The following is an 18,855-nucleotide window of genomic DNA, read 5'->3' as shown; positions in this document are numbered from 1 at the left end:
GCCTAGTCAGATTAAACGCGAAAAACAATGGGTGAACATGCAAATGACCAAGTGTAGAGGTAACTAGTTGGATAAATATTAAACTTTGTTAGACTTGGTATTGCCTCTAGCTTAGAGGTAGTCCTCTCGCCACTGAGGTAAAATATTGTAGGTTTGTGTCCCATTCTAGAGACTAAAATGCATAATCTGGACTCACACTCCACTGTGTTACTGAAGGAGTGCTGTATAGTCAGAGCTGCTGTCTTTCGGATGGAAAATTAAAGCGAGACAGCATTTGCCCTCTGAGCTGGACTTAAATATTCTGATGACCTGCTATTGTGAAGAAGAGCACAAGGTTTCTTCCAGTGTTCTGCTTAATATCTACCAATATCATGCATCAGATTAACTAGTCAAGATCACATTGCTGTTTGTGAGAGTTTACTGTGAACAAACGGCTTCCCAAAATTACAATAGCAAATATACTTCAAAGTTATTTCATTGGTTGTACAGCACTATGGAGTAAGATTGAAGTGCAAGTTTTCTTTTCTTCCTTTATAATAGTGTTTGGAACATTTTTAAGAGATGGTAAACAGATGGAGTTTATTATTAAATGGAATTCTATTTTTGACAAGAAAATTCAAGTACTGGTAATATTGTTTAGTCTCTATGATCTACATAACTGAGATGATTTTGGAAAGCCCAAACTGCAGCATCAGCTTGGCTCAGTTGATAGCACTCCAGCCTCTGAGTTAGAAGGTTGAGAGTTCAAGCCAATCACAGGAGTGGAGATCATAGTCAAGTCTGATATTTCAGAACTGCATTCCTACTCATTCTCCTGATGGGACATTAAGCCAAAATCACATTAGTATGTCTTGATGCATATCGGTCCAGAGGACTATCTGAAGAAGAGCAGGGGATCCATCTTCAGTCCACCTCCCCCTCTCTCCCTATTTATTTTGGAATCCTCTCCCCATTCCTCTTTTCTGAAGAAGGGTCTGGGCCCGAAACGTCAGCTTTTGTGCTCCTAAGATGCTGCTTGGCCTGCTGTGTTCATCCAGCTCCACACTTTGTTATCTTGGAGTTCTCTCTTTGTCATCTTCTCTCAATCAATAGTGCTAAACACTGGTGAATTGAAAATCACCTTTGCTGTTTATGTAATGGAGGCAGTGACTGGATTCCTTGCATGGATGCTATGAAGTACGTTCTGAAAGATATGATAAGGCTTTAGTATGCAACGCTAGTTTTCAGTTTTTTTCTAGGCTTCCAAGATATATTGAATCACCTGAAGCCTCCTATTGCCTTGTCTACTGCTATATCAGTTGTAGTGGATATGACTGTGACTTGATTTCTTGGTGAGAGATTAGTTATTCTGAAGCTAACTTTACTTTGTCAAATTTCAGGTGACGAGTATCGGGGCTCTTACAAAGTTCATGACCCAAAAGTTCTGCCACCAGAGTTTTCTCCATTTTTGAACCGTTGTTTCATCAGCCGAGTGCGATGCCTGTTGGATAGCACATCGGGATTCCTGGTATGTTAACTGTTGAGGAAAAAGCTACTGCCTTCAAGTGACTTGACATCCAAGGACAGAAGCAGGGGCCTGATCCCCATGAAAGCATTGTGAATCATCATTGGCGAGGGCCTCCAACATGACACAGCCTAAGCATATCATTTCAGTAGGAGGAGAGGTCTTGTCATGAGTGTATATCTATGTCACTATGTGCCAACCTTAGGTTCCAGTCTGCCCCATCAGAATTGTCAGGCATCTACCAGTCTCAGAATTCTCTCCTACCACTAACTCACTAGAAAGATGACTTTTATGGCCGTCTCCGTCCTTCCACCTTCCCACTCCAAGGAAAGGCCCACAATTGCTGCCATCAAGTTTGTTATGCCTCCTTTCTCTCAGCCTTCCAGCCTCTGAGGATCCACTGACCACATCCAGCAGACTTGAGACATGGGTCTTCACAATTACAGAGTCCTCAATCTGGCACTTCCAGATAAATGGACTCAGTCAGAATGAGTGAAGGCTCACCTACCCCTCTACATGAACCAAACCATAGGAAAATGCTCTGTAGGTTAGGGCCTGGTCTGATCATCAGCCTTCATTGAGAATACTACAGCTGATAGACCTGGGGAGCCTTCTGGTTCTCATGTTTCAGACAGGAACAGGAGTGGACCATTCAGACACTCAAGCATCTTCTGCCATTCAAATGGATCACGGTCGATCTATATCTTAATTCTGTCTACCTGCCTTGATTTTAAGATACCCAATATCCTTACTCAACAAAATAAAACTGGATCTTGAAAGTTTCAATTGATGTGCCTTCAAGAGAATTTCTGGGGAGAAATTTCCAAATTTTCACTACCTATTGTATGAAAAATTACTTCCTGACATCACCCACATATGGCTCAGCTTTAACTTCAAGATTAGTCCCCTCTCCTCCCAGATTCTGGACTCCTTTCGCAAAGGAAACTGGTTCTTGATTGCTACCCTGGCAATTCTTTTAATATTTAAATATGCTGATTTGATCACTCCTTGATCTTCTAAATGTAATGGAAAAGAAGTGTAATTCCGTCACTGTTTCAACCAGTTTTTGCACATTCATTATTTTATCGTCTGCTCTGCTTGGTTCTTCATCTTTTCTCTCCTCTCGCCTTCTCATGGCAGACGATGCAGTTCCAAGGCAGACTGAAGTACCTCCAGGGACAGAAGAAGAAAACTGGTTCTGGTGCCAACCTTCCACCACAGCTGGGTTTGTTCTGTATTGCCGTGCCGCTGTTGTTCCCTCCCATTAGCGAGATGAATCTGAAAGGTTTGCTCCTCAAAACCAAGCACAGGCTCGACCTCAGTCCTCAGGCACTCAATGCAAAGTAAGCGATAAGTTCCCTAACTCAATTGTATTAGAATTATCATCAATGCACTTCATGAAACAAGTAGAAACAAATAAACTAACTTTCAAATTATATGCATGAGAAAGACAATTTTACAGTGCTCTGGGGAAAGAGTGGAGGAGTAAAACAAACTGCATAGTGTTTTCAAGAGCACTGGTACTAGGATGATGAACACCTTCAGTGTTTTTTGATTCCATAATTAGTGAAACAGAGACAAGGATATAACAAGAGAGCTCATGAGAAGATGAAATGCACTATCTCTTTTGAGGATGTTCTAAATAAAAGTTGTCTTTTGGAGAAGGAATCTCAACATTCTTACTAGGTCGGGCATGATCTTTAACTCCAGTCCCATGATAACATGGTTGACTTTTAGCTGCCTTCTGAAGGTGCAAGTGACTGCAAATCAAGATAACAAGTAATGGACAATGAATATTCTCCATGCTGAAGCTGACTCATCTCAAATTAATATATTTTTGAAAACTTTAAAATATCATATGCCCAGCAATAATGTCTCTTGGTTTTTTCTAATTTAACAATCAGAAATACAAATAGCCAAACTAAGTTCTTAATTAGTCACATTTACATATCAAATTGGATATAACTATTATGTTTTTGTCCTGAACTTTTTAGAATCTATAACCGTTTTTAATTTATGGGTGTCACTGGCCAGGTCAGCATTTGTCTCCTTTCCTGAAATATCCTGAGAAGATACATAGCCTTTATTGTAAGCTGCTAGCTTACAATAGTGCTAGTGGTTTGTTAGGCTTTTTCAGACGGTGGTTAGTATACAGTCGCAGTGAAAGTTATTTTTGCTGATCCATACACTTTATTTCCACATTTTTATCTTCATCACTGAAGATAAATGTTTTTGTCCCTATTACCCTGTTTGTGCATAAACAATAAATCCCGAACTAACAGATGAAGTTCAACAAAATTTGGTACACAAAGTCGGGTAAGGCCCAAGGAAAACTGCTCAATTTTTGGTGAAGATGTAAATCTGGACATCGGAATTTTTTGAAGATTTGTTAACACTGGGGCATGGGGCAAATTGACACTTCTAAGAGAATGTTGTGAGTTGTTTAATTTTGAGCATTGTTGATTGTTTTAGAAGGTTGTGAATTGGCTCAGCAGATGTGTTAGAGTTTGCCACAGCTGTCACAATACAAACAGAGTTCCCTCTTCATTTGTTTTAAATCAAATTCAAACTGTCAATGTGCCATTGAGATACCTGAACTCATGTTATCTGGATTATTAAGTTAAGTCTCTGAATTACTGGCAGAGTGGCCTAACCATCATTAATACTATTATTTTGGTAAAGCCTCTGGATGCAGCAGGCACTCAGTAACCAACTAAAAACAATATATTTTCCAGCTTCAAGTCAAATTACTTCAAAATGCATGAATTGCAGCTGCCTCCATCTCCTCATTCCCACTCTGGTCTACTTTCACTGATCACAAGCAAAGCTATTTAAATTCAGGGAAACAAACTGTAGGGTGTCTTCAAAGGTTAGGCAATACCAGATGGCCTTCAGGGTAAACCAAAATGTCACCCGTTCCTCTTCTGAACTCCTTTCTCATCCTGCCTTCATTTCTTCCTAACCCACTCCTCACATCCCCTGCCCCAAACACAACTGGACCTGGTTTAAATTGGGGAAGTTCCTTCTTATAATTCATAACAGCTAAGCCTTTGACTTGAGGAAGACTAAAGATCAGAAATGAAATTCTTAAGACCTGAGACCAGTGGATTTTTGTCAAGTAAAGAATCAAAGAGTGCAGAATAAGTGCAGGTAAATGTAGTTGATCAAGTCTGCCACAATTCTAACAAATGTCAGTAAAGACTCAAGGGGCTGAATGGCCTATTTCCTTTCCTACGTGGTCGGAGGTCTTTGCTCAGAAGCAAACTTGATACCAATTGAATGGAGATGAAATAAGAATTAGCATATACATTTTATTTTCAAATGTCACTGGTGGGAGACAGTATTCAAATTTGGCGATGCTACAAAAAAGGCTTGTGGATGTTCTTTCTGATGGCTGTTGAAGAATCTGCCTCTGTTTTTCTGCTTTCTCCTGCTCAGTCTTAAACTCCAATTAAATCAGATGTGGTTATTAGGGCAATGAGCTGATTGATAAATGAAAACAGAAATTCTGTGTTTTTATTAATAGGGATGGACAAAGCAAAATTCAGCATCCAGTTTCCTCGCCCTTCCTCACTGTCTCCACCACCCCCACAAACACCCACCCTCAAATTCACTATGTGACCTGAAACAATCAGGGTTACTTCAGGACACAAAGCACTCCATCCAATAATTGGGTCAGAATACAGAATGTCAACACACATGATGCCAAATTGAGTGTTCCAGCATTATGTTTTTGTTCTGAGAATATTTATTTCCGGAATTCTATCCCCTCCATCAAAACACTTACTCCGAGTTCCACCGAGCAATACAAGTCCAGCATTTCCATCTGCTGGTAAACAGCCAGAATTACACATGCATCTAAATCCCTTTTATGGTTCTCTTAAGCTGCAAAGCCAACAGTCATTGTACTTGGCAATATTTTTAAATCATTTGAAACAGACATTGTAGTTTAAAGAAAGTGTATTAACCCTATTTTTCCCCTGCTTCTGCTCATTGTATTTTTCAGTTAAGCCAATTTATTGCTTTATCCCTGGATGCCTTCAAGAAGGTGGTTTTTGTCGCAATATTAATTTGCATATTAGATACTATATAGTACTTAATATTGAATATGGTACAGTACCCCTAAATCCACAGAGGATCATCTGATCTTTGGGTGTAAGGCAAGTTTAGTACATGCAGCATTTTTTAAACTTATTTATTCACGGGATGCCGGCATTGCTGGCTAGGCAGCATTTATTGCCAATCCCGAATTGCCCGGAGGGCAGTTTAGAGTCAACCAGATTGCTGTGGGTCTGAAGACATATGTAGGCAGACCAGGTAAGGATGGCAGTTTCCTAAAGGGCATTCATGAACAGATGGGTTTTTCAGACAATTGACAATGGATTCACAGTCATCATTAGTCTTAATTCAAGGTATTCTATTGAATTCAAATTCCACCATCTGCCATGGCGGGATTTGAATCTGGATCCCCAGAAAGTTAACTAGGTCAACAATCCAGTGATAATACCATGAGCCAGTGCCTCGCCCTATCATTGAGAACCAGCCTGCATTCAAAGTTTTGTTAAATTTTTGTGAAAGCTAAATCTGGGATTTTCATTGTTGCTCTTTCGACCTGAGATGTGATATTAATGAGTCACCTTCTTTGAACACTACAGTTCGTGGTGCAGATACAGTTAAGTATCTTGTAACATTCTAACTAAATTGACAATGAATCGATTTGTTGAAGCCAGTCTGATTTTTACATTGCATGGAATCTTATAGTATATACAATGCATTACTAGCAGCTAAATTTCATTGCCTATCCCAGGGATCAAATCTTCCAGGGTACTTTGCACAGGATGTCATGCTTTGGCACTTAGACCTATGAGAGTGATAGTTTGTAATGTGCACAAGAGAAGATAATGTAGAAAATGCCTCAATTATAATAAAGCTCAAAGCGACCCTGAACCAATTGCAATTGATCCCTCACTCAACAAAGGCTAGATATATCCTTGGAAATTAAGGTCATTCAGATCATTTCTCTGTCCCAGTAAGGGCCAATGGACTCTCTCATATGAAGGTTGCCCATTGCCTTTCCTATTGGCTTGTTTTTTTCCCCATGTTCATGTGGTATAGTGAGTGTCCCAGAAATCTCCCTCATACCATTTGATCTTCCTGTTGCTACAAATTCTTTCTGTTTTTTGGAACAGAGAAACAGGAATAGGTCATTCAGGCCCTAAAGCCTGTTCTGCCATTTTGTTAGTTTGTATCTTAACCAATCCTGGCAGTGTAGACTGTAATATCTTTGTCTACCAAAAACCTGTTGTAATGATTCTACCTGATATTATTACTGGACAAGCAGATCTGTTCTGGGGAAGGGTGACGGGACCCGAAATGTTAACTCTGTTTTATCCTTCACAGAAGCTGCCAGACTTGCTGAGCTTTTCCAGCAACTTTGTTTTTGAAGCAGATCCCAGACTAAAATCTAGTTGGATTATCATTTTTTTTATTGAACTAGCTTGTTTTTCTTTGAACCACAAGCACTCAATTCTGTAGATATGGTTTAACCAGAACAAAAGTTTAATATGAGAAAGAAATTAAGATAAAACAGAATAAACCCAGCTGTTTATGTGAAATACAATTTGAAAGATTTTGAAACACAGAATAAAAATACCATCCCATCTATTCCAATACTATCATTTACAATACTCGGTATCAGAGAGAGTCCCCTTTTTTCATACATCTAGAGGTTTGATGTACCTTTGCATTCAATTCTCAGCTTTAGGAGTTTGATAGTCTTTTCCTCAATTATTCGCACAACTGAGCATAGACTTTCTCAGCTTCAAATAACCCCTTCAGGGTTCAAACCAAGCATTTTGGTTTGAAGCCTTCAACTAAAATGGTGCCATTGAGGTAACCTATTTCCTAATTGTTCTAAACTGATTCCTTTCTCCAGGACAAACTGTTTCTTACATCTTACTTCAACTAGAACCTCTGTGAACTGAAACAAAAAGTTTTCCAAGCTATAGGCTTTTCCCCTAAAAAATCAATTCCTGATTCTTCTAAACCAAATTCAAGCTACTGCTCTTTTGTTTCATTGTAAAACTCAAGCAATATAAACAAATATACATTACCACTCCAGGAATTCTCTCCCTGAGATAACATGGTGTGGAGCTGCATGAACACAGCAGGCCAAGCAGCATCAGAGGAGTAGGAAAGCTGACGTTTCGGGCCTGGACCCTTCATCAGAAAAGGGGGAGGGGAAGGGGATTCTGAAACAAATAGGGAGAGAGGCAGATAGAAGATGGATAAAGGAGAAGATAGGTGAAGAGGAAACAGACAGGTCAAAGAGGCAGGAGTGGAGCCAGTGAAGGTGAGTATAGGTGGGGAGTTAGGGAGGGGATAGGTCAGTCCAGGGAGGACAGACAGGTCAAGGGGGTGAGATGAGGCTGGTAGGTAGGAGATAGGGGTGGGGCTTGAGGTGGGAGGAAGGACAGGTTAGGGAGGCGGGGACAAGCTGTGCTGGTTTTGGGATGAAGTTGGGAGAGGAGAGATTTTGAAGCTTGTGAAGTCCACATTGTCCTTATTATTAGTCCTTAATATTTAATCTTTTTAGCTCCTGTGGTGCAATACCCCAAACTGAACACACTGCACTAGATGCTGTCTGAGCAGAATTTTATATGAATTTAACATAACATCTACCCTCTAATGATGCAATGGTTCTATTTTGTTGCACGCAGGGGCAAAGCAGCTGCAGGATTCTCAGACGCAGAACTCCGAGCAAGGTCAGGCTGCCACTACCTCCACTTCACAGACATGCTGTACTGCGCAGAGAACCAAATACGAAGTAAGTTCCCCCCGAACACCTCCATCTCGCTATTTCTCTCTCCTTTTAAAGCTTGCTCATTTAACTTGGTCTTTGCCAAGTTATTGGTCACCTATCCTGATGTGGCTCAGTGTTATATTACGCTTGATTACATTGCTATGAAACATAATGGCACTTTTTGATAGGTTAAAGGCACCATGTGAGTATAAAGTTGTTGTAGGTTAGAATCTCCACTCCACAATCAATGTGTGAAATTTTCCAAATTGACTAGAAACAGGAAGGCTAAGCAGAGTAAAGTTGATCGAATGTTATTCTGAGAAATGTTTTATGTTCTCACAAACAGTGATGAATGCTGAAGAAAAGGGTGTGACAGTCTTCAGAGTACTCACAAAGGACGGCCAATGGGTTTGGCTTCAAAGTAATGGCCATCTGCCCCACAGGAACAAAACCCCAGAAGATGCCATGTCACCTAACGAGGAAATCAAGTAAGTCTCATTTCACAATTTTTGCATTATTGTCAGTCACTGACTATTAATTATTTTTTATTTTAAGTGTCAAAACATACATTTTTGTTTTCCTCCAGTGTTGCTGTCAAAAGTATTCTGGAGATTAATCTTTACATTCTTGGGATCTCCAGGGTAATTTAGGACTTTTGTGCATTTATTACCAGTTCCTTTCCACCCTGCAACTCTAAACTACAGTCAGTACAAATTGTAATCTTACCTCACTTAGAAGAGGATTATCTTGGTTCATTTATCTATTAATTTGATCAATGCGCAGAAATGAGCTGTGAATGGGGGAGTAATCCCAAATGCTTCTGCCCAGAAGAATACTTAAAATGCTATAACCAGCCACTTTAAAACTGAAGTTAACACAAATGGGTGAATGCCTAGATTCATGGTCGTTAATCTTCAAAGCCATACTCCATGCATGGTGTAATAATGTTTCTTGCTTTCCACAGGGACGTAGAGAGATCCAGAGAGGAGCGCCTGAGGAACCAGTCAAATCCTGACCAGACTGCCAGTGCCAACAGACTAGTGTACAGCAACTGCGCTGAAACACCTCTGCAGTTAAAACATCTGTATGAGCAGCATGCAGAAAAAGAAGGAAGAGAGGAGAAATATGAGACCATTAAAAGTGACGGTGGCATCAACCAAAATGAACCACTTAATTTTTGCACCTCATTTCCCAGGGTTCCAAAAGTTAGCATGGCAGATGATTTATGGGGTCCAGAGTACTCCAGAGGTCTCTCGAATTTGCAGCCACCAAAACAAATGGAGAAGATAAGTAACATTCCTGGTCGGGAGGCCAAACCCTTCTGTGGCAGAAGTAGACAGTTGTCCGAACCCCGGCTCAGATGTAGCACCCAGGTCTCCAGCTTTCAAGGTATACCCCAGAGCTTCAGGAGCATTGGAGAAGAGGTGCAGCAGAACCAGCCCTATGGCAGCTTGCCATACACCAACCTGGATGGCTACCCGTCTGAAAGCTGTAAGACTAATGATGCCAGCTTTGTGGCTAGCAGGCCAAAGGAGCACCCCACTGTGGGGTACTGCAACAGTGCAGAAGTGTTTCTGGGAGTGCACATCAAAAGTGAATACAGTCCTGACCCGCACAATGAATTGGACGAGCCACTGGGATCTCCAAGTCATCAATGGGCTGACAGTGGAGAAGTTGGGCAGAAAATGGCAACGAGCTTCCCAGGGCAGCCTCAGGTGAAGTGCGACCCCAATGCGCTGGAGCAGTTGCCAGCCTGTGAAAAACTGAAGACTCCTCTGCTACCCCCATTCTGCAGAGCCAGCATGGTCAAAGGCAATGGCCTGTGGATGACAAGCAGCACATGTAACCACAACAGGCTGTTGAAACATGACATAGACATGGCTCATTTCAGTCCACAGAGGGCTGTCCAGTCCCGTTGCACTCACCATGATCAAGTCGCAGACTGTTTACAGGCAGGTGCCTTCCCACAGCGTGCTATCCAGGACAAGGGCTTAAGTCAGGAGACACACAAAATACCGCTGCAGTTCAAAGGTCATGACCTAATCCACACAGTCATCAAACGCGAACCCTCACTCTCTCCTCCTTGGTCTTGTGACAATCCACACAACATACAGTCAAGCTTACAAAGAAATATGCCCAGTTGTTTGTTAAATTCATTGACTCACAAAATTACACAGAACACATACTTGTAATTTTTGTTTTATAATGAAATTATTTTACAGTTTTTATTTCAAAATGCCTTTACTCTAAGAATGTCTAATGAAAATATTTACTTTGCTGTAAACCCTGATGTATTACCTATTGCCATTTATTTTGCAATTTTGTATGAGGACTTTCATTATAATTTGCCTATGATGTATTGTGTATGAATGTAGCAGTCTTGGGAGCACATGAAAAACATTGAAATACTTGATATTTATGTCTGAAGAATCCACAGGTAGAACAATAATTGGATTTGTACAGTGCTTTTAACAGAATTTTAAAGGTTTAAAGCACTTTAAAACTACATTAGCAGATGAAGTTTGATCCTAAGACCTGCAAAGAAGATATTAGGACAACTTGACCAAAGAGGTAGGCTTTAAGGAGTGTTCTAAAAGAAGAGAGAACTAGAGAGGAAAAAAGGATCAGTGGGACAGCTGGGAAATTCCAAAGCTTAGGGTCTGTGCTTTCAAGTCTTAGCGTCCAAGTGAATGGAATAAATTCCTGACTTTAACATACGGTATTGAGTCTACGGACTGTTAAAATGAGGGCACCTATTTAGTTAAAAGATATGTAGCCTTTATGTTGCCAGGTACAAAAACATTCAATTTCTTTTTATTCTTGACCATTGAGTTGCTGGTCTTGTCCTTAAAACAGTTGTCCACTGTTCTGCTGTTGATACCTTGTCTGAAATTTTTTTCATGTTATCAGTCTATGAAATAGCAGATCTACTGAATAGCTCAGCCTCATCCAGTCTGAACCTGATATCCACAGAGCTCCAGCACCTGAATGTTGGTGATCATGGAGAAATGAGGTGTATTTTACCTGAAATGACCACATTCAGGCTAATTACAATCCTGCGATGCTTAACAGGACAGCACAGATCAGAGATGAAGTGTAGGATCTTCCTTTCTCAGTATTGTACCTGGGCTTGTTTCTTTTTCCACTTTAAACCATCTAATGCATAATTAACTAAGATTGTTATGCACACTACTTTGCGAACCATGTGCTTGACAGACAGCATAAAGTGCAGGGAGTTTTCCTGTTCTTTAAATGAAGAAGGAAATGAAGTATCTTGGGACATCTGTTTGCTTCAAAGACACTATGTAAATGCATGCTGTTGGATCCAACATGTAGAATAACAGAGTTTAGAGATGCACCTCCCCTATATATTGATTTTCTATTGTATTTGGACCTGTGTCCGCAATCATGCATGTTCAAACCTGCTCTGTAACAGAACATAGAGCAGGATTTTCATCCTGTTATGCAACAGGAACAAGGCATCATTTTGCACCACCAGCTAGCATGCCAGTTTACCAGCATAATTCTGGCCCCAAGCCATTTTTGTGAGGGCCTGGTCAGGGTGGAACAGCTACCCACCTGCAACTGGATCGTAGGTAGTTAGGGTCATTAGAGCCCAATTAAGGTCTTGGACCACAGGCCGACTGGGATATTCTTCAAAATGGAAAAATCCTATTTCTTCCTTGCCAACAATGGTGGGCCGCAGTTCCTTCTGTGCTGGAGGGTGTCTCATTGGCTTCTGTGCTTTAAAAGCCCACCCACCAGTGTTAATTGGATGGCAGGCATGTTTTCAAGTCTCTAATTGGCTAGAATCAAGGCAAAATCTGTGTCAGACGACCCGTCCTGACAAAATGCAGAGTTGGAAACAGGATTTGATCCCGATGTCAGGGTCCTGACCCTAAGTAGAAAAATCTACCCAGGGCCTGAGTAGTATAATGGATATATTGTTGGGCTATACCTCTATAGAGTGTAAGTTCACATTGAATGTGACCCTGTGGCTGTTGGATTGTCCAAAAACACTGACGTCCTTTCAGGAAGGAAACCTTTCACCTTTGTCCAGTGTGGTCTCTGTGTGTGATTTCATAACAGACTTTCTGTTATGCTCTGGAAGAGACCATAACAAACTCAGATACTCAGTTGCATCATTACCTTCTCAAAGTAATCAGTGAGTGTCAATAAATTATTGCCTTGCCAATAATGCCAATATCCCATTTGCAATTCTGTTATAAACACAGGTGCCTGCAACATATTCCTCATCTTCTTCGTTTGCATTTGTATGATGCTTTGAATACTTACCAAGTCAAAATGATTTTGTATTTTTTGTTCAAAAGTGTCATAATCATAAGAATCAGAAAACACAGACAATAATCATATGAAATCAGACACAGCAAATTGTTTCATTGACATAGTAAGATAGGAGCATCACATGTTATTAAATATTTACTTAAGAACATCATTCTGATTGCATCTACATAAAAATATCGATGTTACTTGTAACAATAAATTAGAGCTAAGGTTGAAAGTAGATACCGTTTTAAACAATTTTACCCCATTGCATTCATTCATTATATCTGTGACCTAATTACTGCAAGATCAAAGGGATTTCACCTCAGTACATCACTGGGAGACATTAAACATTGTTCCATACATCACATATTAAATGTGATAACCCCAACATTACGTTTTAATTCAGACAGCTTCCCTGTGAAGATTTATATAATTCTCTTTGCCTGTTGTCTCAAAAATGTTTATTCTTCTGTGTTGTCTCTTTCAGAACACCAGAAAGAGAAACAAATATGCCTAGCCTATTAAATCAAGTATTAAAGAGATAAAATTTTGAGAACAAGTGCTTCTCCATCACTGTTTACAAACTGTTAAAATACTTTGTCAATGTTGCTGCTCATTTTTGTAAATAAATATAAAAACAGCAATAATGTACAGAAAGCAACATGTATTTATGAAATGACAATTTAGCTTTAACATATGTCATATCTTTAATACTTTGCTTTTGTTTGTGTCTAATAATCTTTTTCTTTTGGGATAGTGCAGATTATTGCAAAAAAGCACTTGTTGGTCAAATATTTGCTGATAGCCATTCCTCGGTTCCAACAAATTGCCTTAAAGTCAACTTTATAAACCCACTCCACAACAACAAACAACAACAACACAAATTTCATAAACCCACTGCTGTAACAAATAGGTGTTTAACAGTTCAAACCTATGACTGCTAAGTACTTGTTCCCTGTCAGCTCCCCACTTCCCTTTTGGAGAACGTCAAGGTTTCTACACCCAGTTGTTCTGCAGTTCCTATTGCATATTTTAGAAGTTTTCACTGGCAGATATTTCTGAGATCATTTGTAAGTTTTAAATTACATTTTATTTTCAATGCCAGTCAATCTTAAGTAGTGTTGCACACATGTAGTCAAGACATAATATTGTTTTCAGATGGAGAAAAACACAATAATGTATTTCAGTCCAGGTTTGGCATCATACACTCTGTCCTTTCCTGTTCACTTCTATGATAGGTTCCTATGTCTCCACCTTTAAATGGATATGACCTGTGAGGCTTTAAACTGAGGGTCCATCTGCCCTTTCAGGTAAATGTAAATGATCTCATAGTACTACTTCAAAGAAAAAACAGGGGAGTTGGTGTCCAAGTCCAAGTCAACAATTATCCCTAAAACAAGTTCACTAAAATAAAGTATGAACTCATTATTGCGTTGTGTTGTGCATGGATTAGCTGTCATATCTTCAGTGATGACAATTCAAAAGTATTCAATTGCTCATGAGAATTTTGGAATGTTCTAACATTGGAGAAATACTATATAATTGCAAGCTCTATTATTTTTCCTTCCCTATGTAAAACTATTCTATCCACTACCCTATGTGGTGTTGCTACACTTTCCAGAATAAATATGGACAAAAGGGTTTTCAATGGTAAAATAATAACTGGAGGTCTTTGTAAATGTAAAGTTTTTAATATAGGGTTTGAAATATATATATATGCAATAACTGTGTTTTTCTAAAGCTTGAGAAGATTGGTTCTGTTCAAAAACAAAACTTTGTAAAATCTTCATTACAGTACAGTTTACATCATTGAATTCCATATTTCCTTAATGAAAATACATAGAAGAAAATTATCCTCATTTTCTTTCAGATTGTGTGGATCTATCAGGAGAACATGTAAACAGTCAGTTTCTCCAATGAATGTTTTTTTCAATGTTTGACAATGAAAGAATCCTTCAAGTTCTGCCATTTTGCAGTGTGCACTAATTATTGTTTTATAATTACAAAACATTGTAAATACTTAGTTTAAAAACCTACAATAAAGTATTTGTACAGATCTTGTCAAAACGTCTTGGAATTGCTGCTATCAGTGTCTTTGCAAGTAGCATACAACTCAACAAGGCACCAAAGATAGACAAGTGTTGTTTGAAGTTGTAAATTCTAGGCTATCTTTCTTTAACACAGTGCTATTGTTATGTCTATTTATTGCAAGAACATTTTGATGTGAATTAAAAAGGGAAAAATGGGCATAAATCAGAACATTATCCCCCAAAATTCTGTGGCTGCTGGAGGTGTCCATGACAGATATCAGTAGATTTTTGTTGGGTAAGTGGTAAAGAATGTGGAGCAAGGCAGACAAATGCAATTGAGGTGCAGACCAGCCATGATTTGAGCAGACTCTTGGTGTTGAATACTCCTGCTACTAATATTCAGCTGGAACACAAGTTGTGGATGAGGCAGAATGTCTTGAGTTCAAGTTCTGATCCAGGAAGTGGAGAATAAATTCTGGGCTGAAACTGCCATTGCGGTACTGTGTTAGTGCTGCACAGTTGCAGGTGCTGCCTTATAATTGAGACACTAAGGTAAGACTTACTCTCACTGTGTGCTCTCAAGTGCACTCAGATCAATGTGAAAACACCATGTGACAATTTGATGAAAAGCAGTGGCATTTCTCCCCAGTGCCCAGGGCTGTATTTATTCCTGTAGCAACAATGAATTATGTGGTCATTATCAAATTATCCTGTGGGTTTGTCCTGTGAACAATTGGTTACTGTAATTCCCTATATTATTACAGTAACAATTGTTTAAAATATTTCAATGGCTAAAAAGCTTTGGAATGTGTTGAGATAATGAAAGGTGCTGTTCGAATGCAAGCATTTCTTCACATAATTTGACAAATTATAGGGCAGTTTGACCCATCATGCCTCTGCCAGCTCTCCGGATGGGATATTCACTTAGTGCCATTTCCTGGTCTTCTGTCTGAAACCCTGTATATTCTTCCTTTTCAGATAATAGTCTAACTCTACTGTGAGTGCTTCAACTGAATCTGCCTTTGTTACAATCTCAGTTAGTACACCTTAAACAGAACCACTCATTATGTGAAAAAAATCTCATTGCCTTTGTTTCTTTTACTAATTATTGTAAAACTATGTCATTATGTTCTCTATCTCTTCACAAATGGTAAGTTTCTCCCGATCTATTTTGGTAGGATTGCTCACTGCATCTATTAAATCTCTGTTCAGCCTTCTACTCTCCAACAGAAATGGTCCTTCATAACTTTCTCATCTTGAGAACCGTTCTCATGATTTTTTTTCTGAACTCTCTCCTATGCCTTCACATCCTCACCAAAATGTGGTGCCTGGACTAGCTGGGCTCGCAACCCCAGTTTAAGACAATCTCACGTTCTATCAACATAGCCAACTTGCTTTCGCACACTTCTCTCAGCAACTGGTTAGCCTTGAATTGTCTTCCACAGGCAGAAGCAAAGGCTGGATCTTTGAAGTCATTCAAGGTTGAGTTAGCTAGGGTTTTGATCAACAAGGAAGTCAAGGGCTATGGGAAACAAGCAGGCAAGTAGAGGCAAGGCAGTGAGATCAGCCGTGATCTTTTTGACATCGCTCACGCATAAGGGTTTGAATGGCCCACTCCAGATCCCAGATTTTATGTAACTCCCAGTGTCTATTAGTATACTTTGCTATAATTTCGGCCATAGATTGTTTGTTGTGGTTTGTAGAGATTATTTTTAAGATAGACTCTCTTTGCAGCGTATACAGACTTTGGTTTAGATAAATTATGTTTGCTACGACAGCTTCAGACTGCTCTAGACATAGCTCACTGATTTCTTGGATAGTCTAATGCAGATAGGAATGGAGACCGCAGCCAAAGTACAATCTCCAAACCGTTCCCCAGCTGGCCGGAAATGTACTTGCTCTGCCGTGGTGCATGCTGGGTTATGTAGTTTCCCCAATGCGACAGGCCGACTACACTACCCGTCGGACGGCGCGGTTTCTAATCTGGCCGGTCGGAGTTTCGTGCCGTCGCGGGACACGGTTTGAATGCTCGTGGTGTTCGATTTCGTTATTGTCTTCCCGCCGTCCCTCTGGCGCTGCGAGAGGCCGTAGTACCCCAGGCAGGGTTAGGAGGATCTGGAGTGGTGAAGGTGGTGCTAGGCCCGGGCCTGGGGCCTGTTCCTGCTGCTTGAAGTGCAGAGAGGCGTCAAAAGACAAGAAACGGTCAAACGAGCCCGGGTGTGGTGTTATTTCGTTCCCAGGGTAGGACAGTCAGTGACATTTGCGGTTCGGGACGCATTTCGTTTCAGATTAAGAGTGCAGTCTGGTGACATTGCAGTCGCTGGCTCTGGGTAAATGTTAGTGCGGGTCTATGGGAGTCTGTGCTTGTCTGGTGTTCTCAGTCTAGCAATCTTATTAAAATCCTCAGATCCAACTGTGCGTGTTATTGCAGTCTCAGGGCCTGGTAAATGGCAATCATTGCGAACCCTTGTCAATGATGATATTACAGCTTCAAGATCTGGGACTTGCTTCCTTCTCTGTGCTATTGCTACCCCACGCTGTCGTGTTATTGTTCAGCTGTGTTGTTATTTATTGTTGTCCTAGAACTGGAGATGAAATATATTAGAAAGTTACCTTTACATAAGGCAATTGTCAAAAGTTTACGATAGCCTTAAAGAATTGTTATTGTGAAGTGTCAGTTAAAGGATTATGTCAAAATTTCAATCCAGCACTTACTATCCTTTAGTCTTGGTCAGGTAGCTAAAGTTTCTTATTGTAGTGCACTATGTTCAACCAGAATGAGGGCATATTGATTTGAGAGCAGCTTAAACAGGTGAACTGAGCTCTGGGTAACACCCTAGCAGAAAAGTGGAGTTATGATCATTCACTCCCGCAGTACTACATTAAAGTGTCACGTTAGTTTTTGCAGAGTCCTGTGCTAGTGTTGAAGCTTCAGTCTTTTTGCCTTCAGAAGGGTGATTGCTATCACAGAGACAAACTGGCACTCAGTATCTCTGCAGAATTCCATTTCCATTCTTCCATTCTGATAACACCAAGTCATATGGGGCAATGTAGTGGGGAATGACCACTGTTTTGTTGCAGCTACCAACAAAATGGGACATTACTTTTTGTTCATGATTAGACAACTTGATAGGATGATTATTTGTAGTACTATACCTGTTACCAATGTCAATATACATTTTGCATCACTTTAGTTTCATAAATGCCTAATTATTTATGATTTTCAGAGAAGTATTTGGTTTTGTAGCTTTATTTATAACATTTCATTACAAAATCAAGTCCTTTATTTGGACACTGTCTGAGAAGATTTTTTCCCCAGTTTTATGAACAATTTATTTGCAGCAAAATTGTGAATGCCGTTTTGTTGTAGGATGTATTTGCAATCAGAAACATTTTTTTAAAATCAGTAATGGTATTTGTTTTAGGGAGTATTTCATGTTTCATAACACAAACTTGATTCCTGCTATAGAGAGGTTTTTTCCTCAGTAAAATTGTGTTTGTTTTTTAAGTTGTAGTTTATTTCTGCTAGCCACTTTACTGTCTTGCTCAACATCCCTACTGTATCAGCAAGTGTAATTCTGTCTCTGTTAATCTGACTTCACTATTGTCCCTTATATGTTCTGTACTGTTCAGCAGCTTCAAGCCAAACTTTAAAGCAATATTGTTTCTTTCTCACTCTGCAGCCACCTAGTCTGAACACTCATTTCAGTTAAACTAATTCTAGTGTAAAATATGAATCAAGATCAGTCATGTGCGTGCTAAAAAATCTGGATTCTGGGAGTCATTTAGCCTCCTGTCCCGAGTTCCAAAATGATTCAGAGTAATAATACTTTGGTTATATTTTATTCAGCATAAGTAAGATTCAAGATATGCAATTGTTTGAACACTGTTATGCTGTAGGTGGAAGACTGGCATAACCAGGGAGTGATTATGGAGAGACCAATCAGTGGGGCATCTGGCCCAGGCTTCTTTACAATTCCCAATGTCTTGTAAGGTCTGTCTGTTTGTGAGATTGTCTCAAATCTGCTTTGAACAGACACCGTTCACTCAAAATTCCTTTGTATGCTTCCTTTCTGCAGTAAATTGATCTCTGGAAATCAATTCAACCCAGTCACTGCCTCGCTGTATCTGAATGGCCCAACTACCAAAGATGTCAAATTCATCCATCTGCTAGGCCAGGGTAAACTCTTAGGAGCTTTAGCTTCCCATTTTACCTATCAGTTTGGAAACTT

At 39.8% G+C, this 18,855-nt stretch overlaps 2 protein-coding genes across 5 annotated transcripts in view; both read left to right on the top strand.

Moving 5' to 3' along the window:
• LOC125460580 (aryl hydrocarbon receptor repressor-like) overlaps positions 1-14,624 on the top strand; it is a 196,895-nt gene extending 182,271 nt beyond the window's left edge. For all 3 annotated transcript variants that reach the window (XM_048548199.2, XM_048548215.2, XM_048548207.2), the window contains exons 7-11: positions 1,380-1,507; positions 2,645-2,847; positions 8,224-8,330; positions 8,653-8,794; positions 9,271-14,624. In XM_048548199.2, the coding sequence (XP_048404156.1) occupies positions 1,380-1,507; positions 2,645-2,847; positions 8,224-8,330; positions 8,653-8,794; positions 9,271-10,498 (1,808 nt within the window). In that variant the 3' untranslated portion in view covers positions 10,499-14,624. The remainder of the gene's footprint in view (positions 1-1,379; positions 1,508-2,644; positions 2,848-8,223; positions 8,331-8,652; positions 8,795-9,270) is intronic.
• Positions 14,625-16,565: 1,941 nt separating this feature from the next.
• The window catches only part of exoc3 (exocyst complex component 3), a 34,096-nt gene continuing 31,806 nt past the window's right edge, over positions 16,566-18,855 (top strand). For both annotated transcript variants that reach the window (XM_048559876.1, XM_048559885.1), the window contains exon 1: positions 16,566-16,864. The gene's annotated coding sequence lies outside the window, so the exon portion shown is untranslated. The remainder of the gene's footprint in view (positions 16,865-18,855) is intronic.

This window comes from Stegostoma tigrinum, chromosome 2, assembly GCF_030684315.1.
Source record: "Stegostoma tigrinum isolate sSteTig4 chromosome 2, sSteTig4.hap1, whole genome shotgun sequence".
Lineage (NCBI taxonomy): Eukaryota > Metazoa > Chordata > Chondrichthyes > Orectolobiformes > Stegostomatidae > Stegostoma > Stegostoma tigrinum.
Note: the sequence above shows the minus strand (reverse complement) of the source record. Positions and strands in the feature narration are given on the sequence as shown.